This window comes from Anabrus simplex, chromosome 2, assembly GCF_040414725.1.
Source record: "Anabrus simplex isolate iqAnaSimp1 chromosome 2, ASM4041472v1, whole genome shotgun sequence".
Classification (NCBI taxonomy): Eukaryota; Metazoa; Arthropoda; class Insecta; order Orthoptera; family Tettigoniidae; genus Anabrus; species Anabrus simplex.
In genome coordinates, this window is record NC_090266.1 from 979,067,550 (window position 1) to 979,090,859 (window position 23,310).

At 40.6% G+C, this 23,310-nt stretch overlaps 1 protein-coding gene across 1 annotated transcript in view; it reads right to left on the reverse strand.

Annotated features, from left to right (window-relative positions):
• The window catches only part of RhoGAP1A (Rho GTPase activating protein at 1A), a 594,034-nt gene that overhangs the window by 79,323 nt on the left and 491,401 nt on the right, over nt 1–23,310 (reverse strand). Inside the window, exon 14 of the mRNA XM_067141809.2 lies at nt 23,120–23,259. Coding sequence (XP_066997910.2) covers nt 23,120–23,259 — 140 coding nt within the window. The remainder of the gene's footprint in view (nt 1–23,119; nt 23,260–23,310) is intronic.

Here is a 23,310-nt window from a genome sequence, read left to right on the forward strand (position 1 = left end):
GCACCATCCACAGGATATTGCATAATGAGCTGCAACTGCGCAAAATCGCATCGCGGTGGGTACCGCATGCACTGATGGAAGTTCAAAGGGGGGTGCGCTATGCAATATGCTCCGAACACCTTGCACGCTGGCAACAGGATGGCGATCAATTCTTGTCACGAATAATCGCCATCGATGAATTTTGGGCCAGGGCATACGAACCAGAACTGAAACGCCAGTCTGCGGAGTGGCGACATGCTGGATCACCAAGGAGGCAGAAGGTCCGTCAGAATCCTTCTCCAGTCAAATTGATGGTGATCGTCGCGTATGACATGAGGGGTGTCATTGTTTGCCACTTTGTTCCACTTGGCAGAACAGTGACCGCACAGTACTACAGGGACTTCCTGGTGTGCCAGGTACGACGTGGCGTTCGGAAGAAACGTCTGGATCTTGTGGACAGTGCAATAATCCTGCACGACAATGCAAAACTACATAAAGCAGAGTGTGTAGGGCAGCTACTGAGACGTTGGGGATGGGAAGAACTAGAGCACCCACCGTACTCTCCCGACATTTCGCCCTGTGACTTTGATCTCATTCGAAAGATTAAGGAACCACTACGTGGTAGGCGGTTTGCAACACGAGAGGGCATTGCTAATGCTGTGCGCCAACAGGTGACCCGATTCACACATGGTGTGGCAAATGTTGAGGCAGATGGTATTCAGCGCCTCCCACATCGTTGGCAATGTGTGGTGTTAGTAGCAGGGGACTACTTTGAGGGTCCTTAGGCCCAGGTTTGTCATGTCAACTTTATGTGTACTGTGTTGTCATTCTTTTGCACCGGGAATGCCATATTTCCCTGTATACTTCTGTAATAAATTAGTGTGTTACGATATTTCAGTGCTATTCATTGTCCACACATGTAGTTAACACCTTGTCCTTTTATCTGAATATGTCACATTTTCCAACCGGACTGGTATCTTCAAGAAGAAAAAAAAATAGTTGCCATGACTTTTGCCCCAACCCTCGTATAGGTAGGCATCTTTCTATTTCATAACAGCAAGAAAGGCCAAGTAATTGATCCCACAGTCAGAATGGAGCAACACACCGGCAAGCCTTTATATTCCCGTTAATGTCATAATAAGCAATGTATTGTTCTTTGATATTTTTGTGTGTATGTTTCCAAATGTTAATGTTGTAGACTGTACATTGTATTATTGTTATTAATTGTGAGACTTACATGTGTGTAGTTAAACTCTGTTCTTATGGCAATGCAGAATGTCTAGAAAGTTGTTCAGTTTTTCAGTAAAAGGATTAGATTAAAATGAGTTTAGAATAGATTTAAGTTGGGCTAGGTAATATTAAGTAATGATTATTTGTAGTTCTCTGTGTATCACAAAGAATTCTGCTGTAATTGGGATGAAAATCCTGTAGCAAGCAATAAATTAAATTAAATTAAATTTCTGCCTACGTGGCTTATCCCTGAACTTTACTACCTGATTACATATCGTTCTCAATGTGATTTTATTTTGGTGTAAATAAATACCACACAAGATACGTTCACTTCCTTGCATAAAACTACTTTATTGCCACTACGTCTATTCCTTAACAACACACAGTTACGTACGATTAGTTTCATTTTTCTGTATAAACACTTTTAAATATTGCTGAATGGGTGGGAACATCAGAAAAACTCTGTAATACACAGCCATACACAATTATATACACCACCATTAAGGGAAACACATTGAAGCAGTTTACTGTCTATTCTGTCAATTGCACATATCAAGGAGTTCTCAGAGCAGTTATTCGCTTCACCATCACAAGGTAAGACTACCCTCTCACTCAAGTCGATTCTGACAAGTTCAGATATCAATAACTTTATTTGCTTTATGTCCCACTAACTACTTTTACGGTATTCGGCAACGCCGAGGTGCCAGAATTTTTTCCGCAGGAGTTCTTTCATGTGCCAGTAAACCTACTGACACAAGGCTGATGTATTTGAGCACCTTAAAATACCACAGGACTGAGCCACGGAGTTCAGATATCAACCAACTCCTCAGCTCACTGTAACACTCAACTCTAACCAAAACTCTACATTCTCTTACTGACTGCCTCTCTCTGTAACTCCCACTGTCCTCTAGGTCCGTCAGCTTGATATATATACCGTTCGACAAACAGTCTAGAAATACCGACTTCTGAAAAATATTCTTGCAACATTCTAAATGGAACACATCCGAACATACAAGGAACAATCGCTCAACCGGCTGCTCGATTCGAGTAGATCAAACTCAAATGCTTGATTACGGTTTATAAACACATATGGAGAATTCTATAACATTTCTAATGTTTCTACATGTATCTGTATAATAAATCATTACTGTAAGTTTCCAGAAACCTCCATATGTATCAGAATGATAGTGGATTATACCCAATATTCAAATATTACAGAGTTTTCTACAGTTTTTAACTACACAGATTTTGAGGTTAGACATATTCACAATACGTATTAGAGGTTATACAAATGTACAATACATATTGACAGGGTATAGTCATACTCAGCATTTAGTAAAAAATAATTAAAATATGTTAAACATAATTGAAGGTTTTACAAGAGTTTGGTTCTGTGTAGGATGGCATACATACGACATACACGACTATGATACCACATCAACTTAGAATTCACTTCTCAGAATTAACAACATATTGGATGTGATGTACATTATGCTGATCGCCATGCTGGGGGAGTTAGCGGGAGTTAGGTGAAGATAATAATTACGAATTTAACATAATCAGTGGATGAAATTTGCAATGCCTTATTTTGTTATAAAATGATTTAGAGTTAGATTGCAATGTGTTAAAATGGAATAAGGCATTTTCTTTGAAATGAAATTGTATATATTTCATCAAATTAAAGGTTTTAAAACACACATTGAAAACACACAGACAGAATAAAAGAGTCAATACAATAAAAACCTTACAAACACAATAAAACAAGCTGCTATCCCCCATAATAAAACAAATGACGAGGTCTGCTGATGGCTCGTCATCACGGAGGACGAGGCAGATTGTACTTGGATATTTTAGACTATGGCAAATATCGGCCAGGTCCGCACACTCCGTAAGAATGTGTGTTACAGTAAAATGATCGCTTTAATACACACGGGCGGATTCTCCCGTCAGGAAGTCTGAGTGCATTGCTATACCAGTGCCGATCCGAAGATGACATAATACCACTGCTTCTCTCTGGGAAACCCGAAGGGAAGTCTTCCACATCTTCACAGTTCCTTTAATCTCATTCTCAGCTATTTGAAAGACGGGTGGCATGCCATTCCATCTCCCAATGAGACATCATCAAATAACTCAGCTGAGAACAAATATCAGTGGCTGGAACCTTGTAAGGCAAGTGGGGTAATATGATCGCCTCCCTGGCAGCCCTATCAGCTAAGTAGTTTCCCACTACACACATGTGGCTTGGGAGCCACAAGAACGTGATTCTGGCACTAGCATTCAAATGCCCGGCCAGCAGTTCAGCAGTTCCTGGGTCCGCTGATCAGAGGGTAAATATATTCCACCTTTTCAATACTATAAAATATGTATTTGCCTATTATAATACAATTGGATTGTAATGGAATATATTTCGTTCCTTCTTTTGGGACATCTTCAGCCAATTAATGGATGAATATAATTCCAAATGCAAAACATACACATATATAGATCAAATCACATAACATAATTCGATGTTCAGTCCAATCACAACTGTGTTGTGTGATTTTTACTTGATGGATGTCATTTGCATACATAGGTTTATAATAATAATAATAATAATAATAATAATAATAATAATAATAATAATAATAATAATAATAATAATACGATTATGTTTATTAAATAGATTCGTTACTTGAAAAATACCTGGGTAGTTAAAAGAGCAAGTCGCAAATTTAGCCTTTTAACATAGTTGTGGAACCAATTTGGATTATTGTTTCCTACTCACTTTACTAATTATTTTATTAATATTGTTAATACTGAAACCATTTAAACTAGTTACTCCCATACAAATCTTAACTCCTTTTTCAATTCCTTCTGTGAGAGAGGTAACCTGAACACACAATGGACATAACTATAATAAAACGCTCTTTTTGGTGCTCCTGGTGAAAGGAATCACTTCTAATTGTAATATGTGATGATGTCGGTTTCCTAAAACCTTTGTAAATAAATTTATCTTGTTCCCCCTTAACAGTGACGACCAAAAAATTGAGAGATTTATCAATTTTGTCCTCTGCTGTAAAATTAATACTATGATCCAGGGAATTAAGACAATTTAAAATATTTGAACTATTATTAAACTGCTGATCTATTATTATAAACCTATCATGAACTAAAAGAGTCCATAGTTCTAATCCTTGGATTTTCCCTATAAGTGCTCTAAGTGGCCCAAAAAGATATTAGCCAAAATACATGAGGCTGGAGCCCATATTGGAAGACAATTCTGCTTATAAATTTTCTAATTAAAGGTAAAATATTAATAATTTAATATAAACTCAAGAACTCCTATAAAGTCAAAATGTTGGGTATACGCCGACCTTGAGAAGTCAAGTTGCCCCTAATAATGTTCAGCCGGGCCGAGTGGCTCAGACGGCGGAGGCACGAGCCTTTTGACTCCAACTTGGCAGGTTCGATCCTGGCTCAGTCCTGTGGTATTTGAAGGTGCTCGTATACGTCAGCTTCATGTCGGTAGATTTACTGGCATGCAAAAGAACTCCTGCAGGACTAAATTCTGGCACCTTGGCATCTCCAAAAGCCGTAAAAGTAGTTAGTGGAACGTAAAGCCAATAACATTATTATTATTATTATTCTAATCATGTTTACGGTTTCCTTAATGGGTACATTAGAGTACATGTCTTTAACCTTAGCCAAGCGTTACATGTCTTTATCCAGAACCCGCCTACTCCCGCGGGAGCAATACCCGTGTTTATCCGGAATTTAGAATGATGCGCTTTTCCGACCGTATGTTTCCTCTTTGGGTAGAAATATTAGCCAATAGATGCCAGCAGCGTATAGACAGGGCCTTTATTATAGGCTAAACACATGGATTTGGAATTTAAAAACAGAAGGTATATGTTCTGAAGTGCGGTTTCCTTGCTGGTGTACTTCATATACGTTTGTTGACATTGTAAAAGTTTGTGCTTTGCCTTTTCTAGACGTTATGTTGCAGAAATATTTTCAAAATGAGAGTGAAATAGGGTCACAATTATTAAATAGTGATGATGAATACCCGGAAATGAGTGATAATGAGTGGGAAAGGGAGGAAAATGAAATCGTTGCAAGTAAGTGCAAAAAAAACCTAAGTGACAGAGCAGACACAATTAATTGTGTCTAGGTTCCGCTTAGTCAATACAATTCAGAATGTATTAATTTTTTTGTTTGCTATTTGCTTCACGTCGCACCGACACAGAAAGGTCTTATGGTGACGATGGGACAGGAAAGGCCTAGGAACGGGAAGGAAGCGGCCGTGGCCTTAATTAAGGTACAGCCCCAGCATTTGCCTGGTGTGAAAATGGAAAACCATGGAAAACTATCTTCGGGGCTGCCGACAGTGGGATTCGAACTCACTATCTCCCTGATGTGAGCTCATAGCTGCGCGCTCCTAACCGCACGGCCAACTCGCCCGGTGTGTATTATTATTTAAACGGGGCTGCCGACAGTGGGATTCAAACTCACTATCTCCCTGATGTGAGCTCATAGCTGCGCGCTCCTAACCGCACGGCCAACTCGCCCGGTGTGTATTATTATTTAAACTATCATTTACTTATATACACACTTATATACAAACACAAGTACATGCAATATCAATATAAATAGTCCATTATTGGACATTATAAAATTTCCAGCGAACTCATTCCTGATTGCCACCGTTTTGCCCCAGTGTGCTAAGTTGGGCTTATCAGTTGGTAAATAGCACACCCACCAAGACACATTGCTAGTGCATACCGTGGAGGCCACTGCGTAGGCTAGCTGCAGCCACCGGCAATGCCAATGGACTATGAGAGACTGTCTCATTATCAAAAATTGATGCCTGCCGGGCCATCAGATGATATAGATGTTGATTCCCATAGGGAAACCGAAATATTTCTCCCGAATCAGTAAATTTACAATACCAATATAAATGGTCCGTTATTGAACATTATAAATTTTCCAGCTTACTCATTCCTGGTTGCCACCGTTTCGCCCCAGTGTGCTAAGTTGGGCTCATCAGTTGGTATATAGCACACTCATCAAGACGCATTGCTAGTGCGTACCGTGGAGGCCACTGCGTACGCTACTTGGGGCCACCAGCAGTGCCACTCTCATTTTGAAAGATTCAACATCTATATCATCTGATGGCCAAGCAATCAATTTTTGGTGATGAGACAAGTCTCTTATAGTGCATTGGCATTGCCGGTGGCTCCAAGTAGCCTACGCAGTGGCCTCCATGGTACGCACTAGCCCTGCGTCTTGGTGGGTGTGCTATTTACCAACTGATGAGCCCAACTTAGCACACTGGGGCGAAATGCTGGCAACCAGGAATGAGTCAGCTGGAAAATTTATTATGTCCAATAATGGGCCATTTATATTGGTATTATAAATTTTCTCATTTGGGACAAATATTTCAGGTTCCGTATGGGAATCAACATCTATATCATCACAAGTACATGTTTCGAGAAAACAAATTCTCTTCTTCAGCTTATTAGTAAAATCACATGTACCAAAGACCTTATTTATAATGAACTATGCCGACAGATTGCGGATAAAATGACAACACAACAATATTAGAAAATTCAAACATGAAAATCCTTTCATATTATATCCTAATTTTAAGAAAGGTCTGCGCTCAACGACCTTATTTAAAATGAACTATGTGCCAACAGTTTACGGTCAAAATGACAATACAACAATGTTAAAAATTCAAACATGAGAATCTTTCATGTTATATCCCAAATCTATGAAATGTCTGTATATGATGTATTTAAATACAGCTGGTTGGCTGTTGAACCATTGTATTGAAATGCGGCATTATTATGGTCTTTCAGAGTCCCAAAGTTTGGTGCTGAGACCGTCTGCTTATCATTACAACATCTTAATGGAAAGTAATTCTGTTAATGTGTAGATCAAGCCTGCCAGGTTAAAATGGACATTTTTATTTGTCTGTAAGAAAAAAGAAAAGAACTAAAATGTAATGGTACTAAAGACAAACATGATGGGCTGAGAAACCAACGCTGAAATCAAAAGTAACTTACATAAGAGCAGAGGTCTTGCGGGTGTGTGGGCACTAGGAATTCAAACAGCAGACTGACTAGCTAGTGAGTTGAATGACTTGAGGGAGGGAGGGGCGAGAGAGGTGGAGTGGGAGGAGTCTGCAGCATGGGAGGGGATTCCTAGGAGAGATCAAAGCTTGTGAGCATTCCTAGAACTTCTGCCTTAAAAACCTTCTCTAGTTTTGTGACCTCAGGTGTGCCAACCCCTCAGCTGCGATATATAGAAACAAAAATCATGTTTGTATGCTGAGTGATTTGCATTTTATGACTTGTTAAGGAAAATAGCACTAATTAATTTCCAGGATTATGCACAGGTTATTGCCATCTCAGAATTCATAGCAGACAGGCTTGAATACAGTCTCTCTTCCTTCTGTTTAAAGAAACTGTTATATTAGAAAACATGTTCTAATATCTCATTGACATATATAAGAAAAACACACGAGACTAAGAATAATAGATTTAAACAACGTACCTTCTGTAGTATAATATCCATTTTTCAGGGCACGGCTAGTGGTGGCTGCTCCTTTCTTTTCACGATCACTGTCTTTATCATTATCAGTATCACTATCACTGTCGTCTTCTACGTTAATTATAAGGGGTTTTGAAATTTTAAGTTAATTATAATGGATTTTAAATTTTTCAAGTTGACCTATTTCCTTCGCAAAATCATTATTTACCAAGCTCGATAGCTGCAGTCGCTTAAGTGCGGCCAGTATCCAGTATTCGGAAGATAGTGGGTTCGAGCTCCATTGTGGCAGCCCTGAAGATGGTTTTCCGTGGTTTAGCATTTTCACACCTTAAATAAGGCCACGGCTGCTTCCTTCCCACTCCTAGCACTTTCCTGTCCCATCGTCGCCTTAAGACCTATCTCTGTTGGTGCGGCCTTAAAGCAACTGGCAAAAAAAAAAAATCATTGTTTTGCAAGTTCTCTGTGTGTTTTATGCAAGAAATCCAGTTTTCCCTATTTATGTTATTAATTTCAATGTTAACAAGCTTTCATAGTCTGAAAGTGGTGTTTTACTGAGTGACTTACACTTTTCTTTGTGCCCAGACAAGTTCTATAGGATTATACTTGCAACGATAAGGAGGAAGTCATACAACTTCGTGCCCCATTTCATGGGCCCTTTGATCAACTTCGCACCATTTTGTGAGACGCAATGCTATTTTTATCAATAAATTAAAATTCTCCAGATTTGTCTCTAAATTGTTTCTACAATCTCTAGAAGTCACTAGTCGTTATTTTTGAAATTCTGTCATTCAGTTACTACAAAAGACTCCAAATCTAGAGACTAGTTTTATCGACTACCCTGATGTGAACGAACACGAACATAGCACGTGAGAAGAGATGGACAATCGATATAGGCGTTGCAATATACGGTTTCAATGAACATTGCACGTTCACACGCACTTCCCGTATTAATAAATGTCGATATTTCATTTAAAAGCGGCCAATGAGCGAAGGAATTCCAGCCACTACAAGACGTACAAAGCTGAAATGGCAGGATTAGAAAACCAAAAAATAAGCTAAAATTGGGAGAAATAATAGAATAATCGGGAGGCAGAAAAACTGTCGAAAATCGGAAGTCTACCACCTAAGTCAGGAAAGTTGACAGGTATGAAAATGGAATATGATGTCAGGGAGATCATAGCCAGATGTGATAAATGTCAGCAGTGTGAACATTTTAATATATATTTGAAAGGTCCTAGGCAGGTTGTTTTGACATATGGTCCTCATGAACAAGTTTGTCCACTAGTTAAGTCCAGGTACGAGTATCGATATATATATTTATCGTCATTGACGCCTTTAGCAAATTTGTTACCTTGTATCCCTTAAGGAACGCTACTGGCTGAACCTGCAGAGGCAAGACATTGAATTATTATGTACCTGACTATGGTAAGCCTACTAACAAATGAACTATCAATACGGTCATATTGAAACCGACAATGAAATTTCACTGAGAGGATGAGGGGACCACAAGAAAGCAATATACAAGAATTCTGCTGACATTTCAAGCTGCAAAATCCTGAAATCAACACGGAAATGTCTAATAAGGTTGCATGCATTAGCATATAGCTAGACGTGGACAGCCCTAGTGACCCGCTAAGACAAGCGCGTTACGTTGAGTTTTCTGTGTCAAGGCACTTAACACATGTTCCTTTGAGAGAGCAGCCATGAATCCAGCTAATTTTCTAGAGTATGCATTACGTTATTTGCACAAAAAATGTTTTTCTTACCGTGAAATAACTTTAGAAGAAAGGGAGATGTGTTGACATGTGATAGAACTAATGAAAATCACACTACGGGTGCCAGCATTGTCTCAGGGTCATGTCTGGAGAGAAAGAGCGAGAGCAAAAGTGACAGTTGAACAGCAACACATCATTTGCATCATCTGAAAAAGAAGATAGCACACCATTGCCAGGTACAAGAGGTGTTATGAATCAGAGTTTGAGCCCCGAGTCTGATTCCCGTCAATCCAGCAAAGCAACATTGCAGTCACCTGACAAATCTATCAGTTCAAGAAATGCTTCCAGTCCACAGAAGAAAATGAAACACACTGTAGATCTTGGGTAAAAGAGGAAAGCTATACATATAAGGATGGTAAGAAGTGGCATTCATTAACCACTGTTCGCAAAAATTGTATGGTGATATCACTAAGACAATGTACATGTGGAAGAACCAATTAGAATCTCCGTCAGTAAGTCCAGTTCAATGCAAGAAATTTATGAATAAAAAAATGTTCTCGCTTTGCAGAAGCAAGATGGTTGAAGCAGAATGTTTGCAATGAGGACTGCGACTGTGGGCCTTAGTCATTTCAAGCGAGATTTCAATGGGGTTAAGTAATTTCAGCACATCAACTGGCTAGTTGAGTTGTTTCAAGAAAAAGTACTGAATCAAACACAGAATAATCACGAAATTTGTATCATGTGCATATCTACAAGAAGAAGAGGAAAAAGATAAAGTCGCAAAGAAATTTAAAGAAGCAGCTACAGAGCGATTTTCTTCAATGTACAATGCAGATCAGAGTGGTTTCATGCACGAAATAAAAGTGAAAAGGACTCTATCGTTTGTTGGTGAGAAACATACAGAAGCAGCCAATGAATCAGTCAGTGGATTCACCCATTCGTACACAATTATGGCTACTGTTAGTATGGCTGGTACTCTTTTCCCAAAATTATTCATTGTACTACAGGAGGCAACAGGAACTTTCAGTTCGAGAGTTTTCAATGAAATGTTTCATGCCAAATACATAACTGTAACAGCCACAAAATAATTGAAAATGGGAAAAGAAGAATTAAAGAAGCCTTATTCCCATTTGTGGAGGACAAGTGTTTGCTACCATTAGATCCCTGGACTACTTAGTGATAAATTCTGCCTTGAAGACAAAAGCATAGAAATTCTCCAGATTCCTCCCAGCACTACAGTGAAAATACAGCCTTTGGACAAGCCTTTTGCCGTTAAACAGGCATTATGCCGGCGGCTTGTGAATATTTCTGGTTTGATGTTTATCAGAGAAACAGCATATTGAACATGTAATCCTTCATTCATTTTCAATATCCTTCTCTCATGGTTTAAGGACATAATTAAAAATTCATGGTTTGCAACCAATTACACAACGGAGAAACTTCCCGAGTTCGAAGAGCCTGCAAAATATTGCCTTCAAACAAGTAAGGAAATTTATGAAGAACAATGTGGCCTTAAAGTGCATATTCACTGTGCGCAGTGCCAAAAATTGTGTTTTTATCATGTGATCAACACACCTCGTTTATATTTCACATTCATTCCCTAACATTACAGTGACCCTGGCACATGGTAACCTGCCAGTTGGTTCTCTCTCATTCCAGCACAACCGTAACTCCACTCCGCTGTGTGTTGCGCCAACCAACAAGATACAAGGGCTGTACAGTAGCTGAGTTGCAACACGGATTTTGAATCAAGATTCCAATACTTTCCAGTTTGAAATGGCAGTTAAATTTTTGCACATAGCTATTTTATGGTCTCTCAGTGAAAATGCAGCTTCGGTTTCGATATGACCTTATCGATAGTTCCCTTGTAAGATCTTACCTGATCATAGATCTCAATTCTCAGCTCGGGCGCGGAATGAGAAGTTGAGCTAGATTAGGGTTACAGTGTGTTACTCTTGCATACGTTACCCACATGGTAATATGTCTGAAAGGGTAATGCGCAAGCTAGGCTGCACCTTTCAGATGTACATCAGTGAGCAGCAAAACTCTTGGTTTAACTACCTGGAGGATGTAGAACACTAGTTCAATGCCACAAAGTAGGGCAGTACTGGCACAACACCAACTGAGCTGCATCTAGGTAGAAAGCCTCAGATTAAGTGTGCCCAGTATCCAGTAATACCAATATCATGGTCCGTTATTGGACATTATAAAATTTCCAGCTAACTCATTCTTGGTTGCCTGCGTTTCGCGCCCGTGTGCTAAGTTGGGCTCATCAGACTCATCACGCTCATAACCAAGAATTAGTTAGCTGGAATATTTATAATGTCCAATAACGGACCATTACAGCGTACTGGCCTTCGGTTCAGAGGGTCCCGGGTTCGATTCCCGGCCGGGTCGGGGATTTTAACCTTAATTGGTTAATTCCAATGGCCCGGGGGCTGGGTTTTTGTGATGTCCCCAACATCCCTGCAACTCACACACCACACAATATAACACTATCCTCCACCACACTAACACGCAGTTACCTATACATGGCAGATGCCGCCCACCCTCATCGGAGGGTCTGCCTTACAAGGGCTGCAATAGGCTAGTAATAGCCACACGAAATTAAATTACGGACCATTATATTGGTATTATAAATTTACTCATTCAGGACAAATATTTCATGTTCCCTATGGGAATCAACATCTATATCACCTGTATCCAGTATTCGGGAGATAGAGGGTTCAAACCCCACTGTCGGCAGCTCTGAAGATGGTTTTCAGTGGTTTTCCATTTTCATATCAATCAAATGCTGGGGCTGTACCTGAATTAAGGCCACGCCCGCTTCCTTCCCACTCGTAGCCCCCTCCTGTCCCATTGTCACCATAAGACCTATCTGTGCCAGTGCAGTGTAAAGCAACTTGAAAAAAAAAAAAAGAGAGAGAGAGCCTTAGAGAGACTTGGCCAGGATTATGGAACATCCAACTGGAGAATCTATGCCCAAAGACTTGATTATTCAGTTAGGCAGGAGTAATTTGCAGAAGGCAGGGGAATAACCGGTTAAGCAGCAGAAGAGGATTCCAGGGAATAGTTTTCAAGTAGGGGATGAGATTTTGTTAAGAGTTCCTCACCTGTCGTCAGCAGATAACGAAGAAATGCACAAATTCTTTTAGTTGTACCAGGACCCTCATTCAATAGATGGGAAGACAGGTGAATGAGCATACCATCTTGTGAATGATCAAGGGAAGTGGTTGGAACTTATAACATGCATACAGTAAAACCTTGTTAATTAGAAGTTGTTGGGATGCAAAAATCAGACCTCAAATTACATGATTTCAAATTAACCACCACCAACTTGTAATTCAGAAATGCCGAACGTTGAGCGTCACAAAATATTCCGAGACCCATTAATGTGTTAATCAATCACCTGTAGCAGGAAGAAGTGCTCACTGATGTACATCCGAAAGGTGCAGTCTAGCTTGCGCATTACCCTTTCAGACATATTAGCCTGTGAATAACGTATGCAGGAATAACACACCCTAACTCCAATCTCGCTCAAGTTCCCGGGAAACTGGAACTGTACAATGATGATGAGCAGTATCAACAGAGCTAAGCCATGTTAGATATTTCTCCCAGGAAATCATCTTATGAGTTAAAACCATCAATTTGCTCTTTTATGATAAGATATTCAAATTTAGTTACTTTCTACACTTACTGTGACAACATTTATTCATATATTACATATACATCTTTGAGTAGAACTATGCTAACCAAGGGGCAGGTATTGTACATTGATGTTGGTCTAAGAGACCCAGAAACAATCTTGCCAGCCTGATTATGCTCAACATTTGTTTGGCTAATGATGCATATTCAGCAATAGGAAAACACAAGTAAAGCAACTCAGAGTTTTCCAGCACCTTACATCCTCGTAGGTGCAGTTTTATACCAAATCTTTACCTCAAGGACAAGAATTTTCATATGAAAAGTATCACAGTGAATGGTGAAAAGTCCTGAGTATGTAGCACTCAAAATGTGTTATACTATGTTTGAGTGTGTGTTTTTGCACCAGTATGCTTTGCTTCTGGTGTGTAAGCCGTGTAGCATAAAAGCTCATATGTTCTGTCATTTTGTGCTGAGCAATACTGAGGGTATTGCTAGCTTCTTAATTTTTGAGTAAGTTTCATGAATTTCAGGCTATCAATTTTTATTACTGTATAGAATGTATCTTTCACAACAATGAAGAAGAAACATCAAACCTTTCACCATATAACTTTCGACAGAGGTTGGCCTCACTAAATAAGAATATATCTTTCATGACAATGAAAAAGGAACATCTTATCTTGTCACAGGTGAACAATATTGTGGAAGTGGAAAGTGTTTTTGAAGACTTTATTTGTAAAGTATAATATAACATTTTATTTGTAATGACCTAACCTGTACTGTGTAATATTTGTAACATATGTAATTGTAAATGGTAGATTTCTATTCTGTACTTACTGGAAGTATCTAGAAAATTGTTGAACAGGGTGTGTGCCTTTTGTGGGTTATGTTTTCTAGAAGGAATTTTCTTACTATTCTGGAAATGGAAGATTCGCAAACGTGTGTCTTCGAGAATGTTAGTTAAAGTTCGCGACGGGAGTAGGAATTGTGACTGGTGAACCTAGGAGTGGATGGGCGGACTCATACATTCTGATTGGCCACTCCAAGCCAGAGTTTTCCTATATATAGTAAGCGAGGCAGCGATCGTGATTATTTGGTCTTGTCTTGGCCTGATCTGCCTTTAGTCTGTGTTGGTCTGCGCCATGTGCAATGTCTCGCTTCCAAAATGGCGCATCCTCGGGTAAGCACTCTTACTTTCCGTTATGGTTAAAATTTCCGTAATGTTCGTTTGCAATTTTGTATAGGAGTCTGCCCTAGCCTAACCTAGATTCACCAAATTAATTATTTAGGACGCCCTAGCTTTTCAGCTGGGCTTGCCTGTTTGTTTTCGAGGCATTCCCTTTTCTTATTTCACAAAATGTGTAGATTGTAAATTAATACATTTACCTTGGTGTTTGCCTCTGGTAGTTCAGTGTCACTTGATGTACGAGTTTAGGAGAATACGTTCAATTCACCGTGAATTGTAATTGGGTTTAACCTACTAACTTGCATTGTACTACTGCATCTGTAACTAGTTGTATAGTTTGGTTTGAAGTTTGAAACTCGTAGTGAAGCCCATTATCAAAGAACTGCTAAGATATGTGTATCACGGAGATTATAGTTCGTAAGTTGTAATTTGGTGGATTTTGTTCGGAATGTATTTGTAAAATTTCACTTGTAAAAAATATTTTTCAAATTTAAGGATCAAGGCGATTCATTTCAGAATCTGCAATCCAAGCCATGTCCATGCTCTCGGTAGGTCCTGCCTGTTTCCACTTTCCTGGTTTATTATCCACTAGTTGGCCCTACTGATATTTCGTATTATGTTTTTGTTGGCTGAGATCCGCGTAGGCCAGCTGATGTTTCTCTGAGTGTATAGTGTTTTCTGATAGTGTGTAAGTGCTCTTACTTCCCTCCTTTGTTGTGTTTATTACTTGTTTTGTGTAACCACCGTAGTAAAGGTTACATTGGTAGCAGAGACAAGCGCTGTGTTGCCGATGAAGAAAAGTGAACCGTGAACATACCTAACCTAAAACTCCGTAAAAGTTGTGGTTCGTATATCGCTTGAAATCTTGTTTCTACCTGTCAGGATGGCTCGCGCTGTTCCTAATCCTTTCCATTTAAGAAAGGCAGAACTGATTTACGAGTTAAAAATTCGCAAAATTATTTCAACAGGCAATGTCAGAGATGACACTAGCCTGTTGAAGCAGTCCCTTGACCTACCTGTAACCATACCTGAGTTAACTACAGACGAGTTGCGTGAGTCTTTGGCCGTGATTGAAGATAGGTTACCTGAATTTAACGCCATTCTTGTGTCCTTTAGTGCTTCTAAGCCCTCGCATGGCCAATTACTGCGGGTTAAGGGGCAGTTATTACATTATTTAGACAGGATTAAGGATTTGTTGTCTATCGAATTGCCGGAAGTTGAGCGGCACAAATGTCAAACCCCACTAGATCAGTTTTCCAGAGTTTTCGACAGAATCAGTGGTTTGCTTGAAGGCAGTAAGTTATATAACACAGTTTCTGAAATTCAAATGTCTATCCTACCTGAAATGAATAAAAGTATTAATTCTGGTGATGCATATGTTGCTGCTCAAGTGTGCAATCCGACACCTAGTGCTGGTGTCAGGCCTATTCAGGAGTCTGAGGTGAATGATGCTGACCTGGGATTTTCTGTTTCATTATCTGGAACTAGGACACCTGTAAGACATTCTAATGATATATCTCTTTTGCATGGTGGTACCCGTACAAGTTTTCCTGTGGTTCCTTCTAATTCTGTTGTGGCTCAGGGTTTGCCCACTATTATTAATCAACCCGGTTCTGATGCAATAGTGCAAAACCACCTCCCTGTATTACCGCCACTGGTATCAACTTGCATAACCTCTACACAACCGGCTAATGCCCAAATGGTCTCTCAGGTTTGTGAGGATCTTTCTCAAATGAGGTTATCTGCCCCGTAACATTGCAGGATAACGTTAGGCCTAACCTATCCTGTACTCCGTCCTTTTCACAAGGGCACCCGAATCAAAGGCACGAGGCCTCACTAAACCCTCTGGACTATTCTAAGCCTTCCCAAGCACCCCCTACACCTGTCTTTCCCCAGATTTTCTCCAATCTGCCTCACCCGTTGACCACGGTGTTTAAGGGTATCTCTAAATTTTCAGCTAACTCCGTTGATGAAGTTATTTCCTTCCTTCGCTTTCTAACCGAGTTCAAGGATCAGGCAATAGTGTATAATCTCAGTAACGACAACGTATTTCAAATTCTATACCCGCATGTCTCTGGAGCCCTTTCTGAGCATATTGTCAGGGCCATTTCGGAAAGACGGTCTACAGATCAGTTTCATGCCCATGTGCTTGAAAATTTCATTCCTGCTCGTGCCCTGTCTGCATTAGTGCAGAAGCACTATTTCAGAGTACAACATCTCAACTAGTCATTATCTGAATATGTCCAACACATTAAGCTCCAAGCTAAGATTTTCCAGCTCCACTATTCAGAGGCTCAGATGGTTGCCAATATAATTGAAGGTCTCGCCCTGAATTATAGATCATATCTGGCCCTTTCACCCCGACCAGCAACGTTCGCCCAGTTGGAAGCAATTACAGTGTCCGCTGAAGGCATTTGATATGCTGACCAGCTACGCCTTGCATTAGCCCCACCTCCTATAACCATATCCCTCCTCAAGATTCTAAGACCACCCCGTCACCTGCTTCCAACTCTTGTAATCCTCGTTCGTGCTTCAATTGTGGCTCCACGGCTCATCTCAAGCAGGATTGTCCCAAGGCTGGTACATTAGGCAATGAGAAACCTGCAATGGGTAGAGGCCTTTCCACCAATTCTTCTTGCCGTAACTGAGGATCAACTAGGCATTTCTCTAGGCAGTGCCCACGTAACATTTCTGGCTCTGGGCCCCCAGGCCATAGTAGTGCTAGATGACTAACCGCCAGTTCTGATGGTATATCCCAAAACATGGCTTCTTGTCTTGTCGATCATGACTGCACCTTGGTTGATTTATTTAATTCTGAGGGTAATGATTGTTCCCAGTCTGACTCTGGTGTTCATTTCTTGCAATCTTGTAGGATTTCTGCCATACCTTCTTGTAAACTACCATATTTATGCATAGAGGTAAATAATGAACCTGTCTGTGCGTTGCTAGACTCTAGGAGTAGTGTCACCTTGATGAGTGAGACCTGGTATGATTCTATGAAAACTGTTTGCAAGTTACCTACATTACAACCAGTGTCCTTAACCTGCCATACTGCTAATTCCAATTCATTGAATATTGTAGGATCACTAGATGTCAAGATTAGAGTCCGTGATTTTACCTGGAAAATGCCAGTACTAGTGGCAAAAGATTTATCCTGCCAATTCATATTGGGTGCAAATTTTATTGCTAAAACAGGCATGATTTTGGACCTCCAGTTCAACAGATTCCATTTTAAATTTTGTGCAAGAACCTTTGAGCTGTGTGATCGCTCCCCTATTCTGCCTTGTCACGTTAACGCTGTTCCTGAAGATTCTGATGAACCCAAGGCTTTTGATTTTAATCACTTACCCGAAGAGCAGGCCAATCAACTTAGGAAACTCTGCGATAAGTTCCCTGATGTCTTCACTGACAGGTTAGGCGTCACCAACATATTAGAATACAAAGTGGAGGTTACGGATAACATACCTGTTCGCTCTCCTCCGTACCGGTTGTTACCTCCCACAATGAAAGCCCTGAAGGCTATCATTGATCAAATGCTCGCTGACGGAGTGATACGCCCGTCCAAGTCAGCCTATTCTTCTCCCATGTTTCTGGTCCCTAAACCGCAAGGTGGTTATCGGCCTGTAGTCGACTATCGGATGTTGAACCGTAAGGTAGTCCTCCAATCTGCCCCACTTCCTGATTTGCACTCTTGTTTTTCTTGGTTCGCTAATGCAAAAATTTTCACCACCTTCAATTTAAATCAGGCTTATTACCAAGATACCCCTTGCTGAAGAATCCAAGCATCTCACTGCATTTGCAACTGATTGGAACCTACATGAATTCAAACGTGTCCCTTTTGGTCTGGCGACTGGAGCGGCCGTCCTTACACGGTTACTAGATTATGTCTTATCGGACATTAAATTCAAGTTCGTTTATAATTACTTCGATGATCTGGTAATTTTTAACGAAACCTTCGATCAACACCTACTCCATCTCAACGAAGTGCTTGAAAGACTGCGTAAAGCAGGTCTAACCCTCAAGGCATCCAAGGTTTCCTTCGCACAACCCCAGATGTCCTTCTTAGGACATATCGTGTTGGGGAGGGGTGTCTCAATCGATCAGTCTCGTACTGCCGCCATCCAGAATTTTCCCCCTCCAAAGGACGTCAAGGCTGTAGCCAGATTCATTGGCATGGTGAATTTCTTTCGCAAATTAATTCCTAATTTTGCTGAATGTGCAGCTCCATTAAATGATTTGAGAAGAAAGGATGCCAAATTTGTGTGGGGTGATGCCCAACGTGAAGCCTTCATGGACTTGAAATCTGCCTTATGTAACGCCCCTGTACTGGCTACGCCAGACTTTTCTAAACGCTTCATCCTTCAGACTGACGCCTCTTCCTCAGGCATATCCGGAGTTCTTCTACAGGAATTTCAAGAAGGGCGTCGTCCTATTTCTTATGCTTCCCGTGCCCTGAATCATGCTGAGCGCAATTATTCCATTTATGAGTTGGAAGCCCTGGCTGTTGTCTTCTCCTTAGAACGCTTCAGAATGTACCTGAAACATCTTCCTTTCGATCTGGAAACTGACAATCAGGCGTTGAGTTGGGTACTGGCCAAGCCGCGAAAGACCGGTCGTCTAGCACGTTGGGCAGTGCGCATCTCAGCCTTCCAATTTGAAGCCCGCCACATTCGTGGCACGGAAAACGTTGTGGCTGATGGCCTCAGTAGGATGTTCCATCCAGACAGCTCTGCCCCTCAATCCGAACCAGTAGACTCATCTCAAGAACAAGTATCAGCTTTTGTCAATGTAGTTCTCACTGGCTCTCCCTTCCTTTTCAAGGATATTGCCAAACATCAAGAGGACGATCCTGAGTTCAAGGCCATTGTCGACAGGATTAAATCCGGTGAGCATGTTAAGCCCTATATTCTGAAGAATGGTGTCTTGTGTTGTCCTGCTCGTGGTCGCAGAGACCCCAAAATTGTAGTCCCAACTAACCTGGTCCCGGCTCTCTTCAAATACTTTCATGAATCCCCAGTGGGCGGTCATCTGGGCGTTTTCAAAACAAGAGAAAAAATCCGTAACCACTTCATTTGGAAATCCATGGATAGTGAGATCCGTACCCTTGTCAAGTCCTGTAAGATTTGCAACATCAGTAAACCTGCCCCGAATACTGGTCTAGGTCTCTTGTCTTCTGAGCAAGCTTCTCGCCCCATGGAAAGACTGTTCATAGACTATATTGGGCCCTTCCCGAAATCTCGGAATGGTCATCATTTCATACTTGTGTGTGTGGACGCGTTTTCGCGTTTTACGTGGCTGTTCCCCACTCGGATGGCTAACGCCAACACCACCATCTCGCGCTTGAAACAGATATTCGCCTCGTTTAGACCCTGTCAATTCTTGGTAAGCGATAACGCAAGAGCCTTTACTTCTGCCCAGTTCCGGAATTTCTGTTTTGATCTATCCATTGCTCATGTAACCACTACCCCGTATTACCCGAAGCCCAATTATGCTGAGAGAGTGATTCGTAACCTGCGATCTGCCCTCACCGCTTATCACTTCTCAGACCACTCCAAGTGGGATTCCTCATTAAATTGGTTGTCATTTGCATTTAACACTGCTGTCCATGAAAGCCACAAGCAAACCCCTGCTTCGTTAATGTTGGCTTTTACCCCAAATTCCCCTCTATCTAACCTATGGTCAATTAATGATCTTCTGCCCGACGATGCCAGCCCAGAAAAGATCCGAGCTAATTGGCACCGTGCACGAAAGAACTTGAAGGTTTATTACGCTAAGGTCCAGCGTAATTACAACCACGGGCGAAGGTTGCACGAGCTCTCTGTGGGTGACCAGGTGTTTATTAAAACACATCCCGTCAGTAGTGCTGCGGACCATGTTATCAGTAAGTTGGCCCCCAGATTTTGAGGTCCCTGCACCATCTTAAAGTTCCTTACCCCGGTGACATTATTGGTGAGCGATCCCGAAAGGAAAAGGATCAGCAGAGTCCATCTCTCCCAGGTCAAGGTACCTTAAGTCTGGTAAGGAAGTGTAAATACCATGGTTGGTGACCATGTAGATTTAGTTGTAAGTTATTTGTAAGAATTTAGTTATAAAATAATTTTATTGTAAGGTTATTTATAAGGTTTTAGTTATAACATAATAATAAGTTTGGTTGTAAGTTAGTTGTAAGTAATTGTGAGGGTGAATACTTTAGGTATCCTCTAGTGTATAGGATTTAGTACTAAGTTAAGTAGGTTGTAGTTTAGGGTCACTCCTTGGAATTTATTCCCTTCACTTTCAGGTTTAGGGTAAACTCCTATAGTTTCCTTTCGCCCCCACCATAATCTGGTCAGATGTATTATATATAGCAGTGCTTACCCTGAGGCTAGTGCCCTAATATCACTGGTGTGCGAGGGAGAGTCCCTCCTGCATACTTATTAAGCCACCCTTTGGGTGACTGCGCAAGAGCTTTGAGCCCAGCAGCATACTTTCCTTAAGTATTCCCCTGTCTGCTGCGGTTTGTTTGTGTTACAGTGGCTGCAGTGACCAGCTTCTTCGGATAGCAACCTGAAGTGCCCAGTTGGGAGGCACACACTGTGCCTTGGGCGCTACCATGCCGCACCACGATATTGTGACGTATGTCCTAGTGGTGGCAGTCTGCCTCGACGGTGTTCACCCGGCTGCTTATCTGGTGAGAGATACCACTGGACTGCAATTACATGGCTACCTGGATCGGACTGAAGTTGAATGGAGGCTGGCGGCAAACGGCCGTGTCGGCAGCCGCATCATCAGCGAGAACCTGTGGCCTGGCTGTGCTGTGACTGGTGTGGAAAAGTAGTGCAAAATACCAAGTCCATGACTCGCCTAATAGGAGGTTTTGAACGCTGTTTAGCAACAAGTGAGAAGTTGTCTAACATTTGGCAGAAAGAATGGTGTACATGATTTGGTGGACAGAGTACAAATTGTCTAATCATCTGTGATAGAAGTCATTTTGAAGTGTAATGTGACTATCCATGTAGATTTGGTGATATTTATTGAATAGGTGGATTTATGAACACCTTTATTATTTTTGAAAATTATTAGTGAATCGTAAAATCTTGGCTACTAAAAGGACCTGTGGTGTGCTGACAGTTTCTTTTGGTTGTTATCAAAAGATCTACTTCAAGAAATCGTGTGTGTTTAGAATAAAGTATCTTTACCATCTGTACTGTGTGGGAACATTTTATCGCTTTCTCCCCAAGGAAACTATGTTAATAGTCAAGCGTGGCTCGACTTTTGGGGGGAGGAAGATGTTACAGGTGAACAATATTGTGGAAGTGGAAAGTGTTTTTGAAGACTTTATTTGTAAAGTATAATATAACGTTTTATTTGTAATGACCTAACCTGTACTGTGTAATATTTGTAACATATGTAATTGTAAATGGTAGATTTCTATTCTGTACTTACTGGAAGTATCTAGAAAATTGTTGAACAGGGTGTGTGCCTTTTGTGGGTTATGTTTTCTAGAAGGAATTTTCTTACTATTCTGGAAATGGAAGATTCGCGAATGTTTGTCTTCGAGAATGTTAGTTAAAGTTCGTGACGGGAGTAGGAATTGTGATTGGTGAACCTAGGAGGGGATGGGCGGACTCATACATTCTGACTGGCTACTCCAAGCCAGAGTTTTCCTATATATAGTAAGCGAGGCAGCGATCGTGATTATTTGGTCTTGTCTTGGCCTGATCTGCCTTTAGTCTGTGTTGGTCTGCGTCATGTGCAACGCCTCGCTTCCAAAATGGCGCATCCTCGTGTAAGCACTCTTACTTTCCGTTCCGGTTAAAATTTCCGTAATGTTCGTTTGCAATTTCGTATAGGAGTCTGCCCTAGCCTAACCTAGATTCGCCAAATTAATTATTTAGGACGCCCTAGCTTTTAAGCTGGGCTTCTCTGTTTGTTTTCGAGGCATTCCCTTTTCTTATTTCACAAAATGTGTAGATTGTAAATTAATACATTTACCTTGGGGTTTGCCTCTGGTAGTTCAGTGTCACTTGATGTACGAGTTTAGGAGAATACGTTCAATTCACCATGAATTGTAATTGGGTTTAAACTAACTAACTTGCATTGTACTACTGGATCTGTAACTAGTTGTATAGTTTGGTTTGAAGTTTGAAACTCGTAGTGAAGCCCATTATCAAAGAACTGCTAAGATATGTGTATCACGGAGGTTATAGTTTCGTAAGTTGTAATTTGGTGGATTTTGTTCGGAATGTATTTGTAAAATTTCACTTGTAAAAAATATTTTTCAAATTTAAGGATCACGGCGATTCATTTCAGAATCTGCAATCCAAGCCATGTCCATGCCCTCGGTAGGTCCTGCCTGTTTCCACTTTCCTGCTTTATTATCCACTAGTTGGCCCTACTGATATTTCGTATTATGTTTTTGTTGGCTGAGATCCGCGTAGGCCAGCTGATGTTTCTCTGAGTGTATAGTGTTTTCTGATAGTGTGTAAGTGCTCTTACTTCCCTCCTTTGTTGTGTTTATTACTTGTTTTGTGTAACCACCGTAGTAAAGGTTACAATCTTTTACCACAGAATTTTACCATGTCTCAAATTTTGACAGCGGTTGTCTTCAATAAATAAGTTAGAAACAATAAATCCTTCCTAGAATGTACAGTAAGTAGTACAGACAATCACAATTCAGTGGAATTAGGATATATTTAACAAAACATTGCCTAATAATCATCCACAACTACTCATACCAAATATCAATGTAAATAATAAGGGATTTATGTTCTACTCATACCAAATATCAGTGTAAATAATAATGAATTTATGTTCAAATATATGATTTTATTAGTGCTTCTTATCAACTTACTTGTTTCAAACGATTTTTTAAGCCTATTTACATCTGATGCTGATCCTGAAACCCGATATATACCAACTTCATTCATTCCTCGACGCTCCACTTCACGAACACAAGACGTCATAATGAAAGGCACATTCCGTTTCTGGCGTCTAAAACATACAACCACAGTGTAGAAACATTAAGATTTTTCACCATAAATC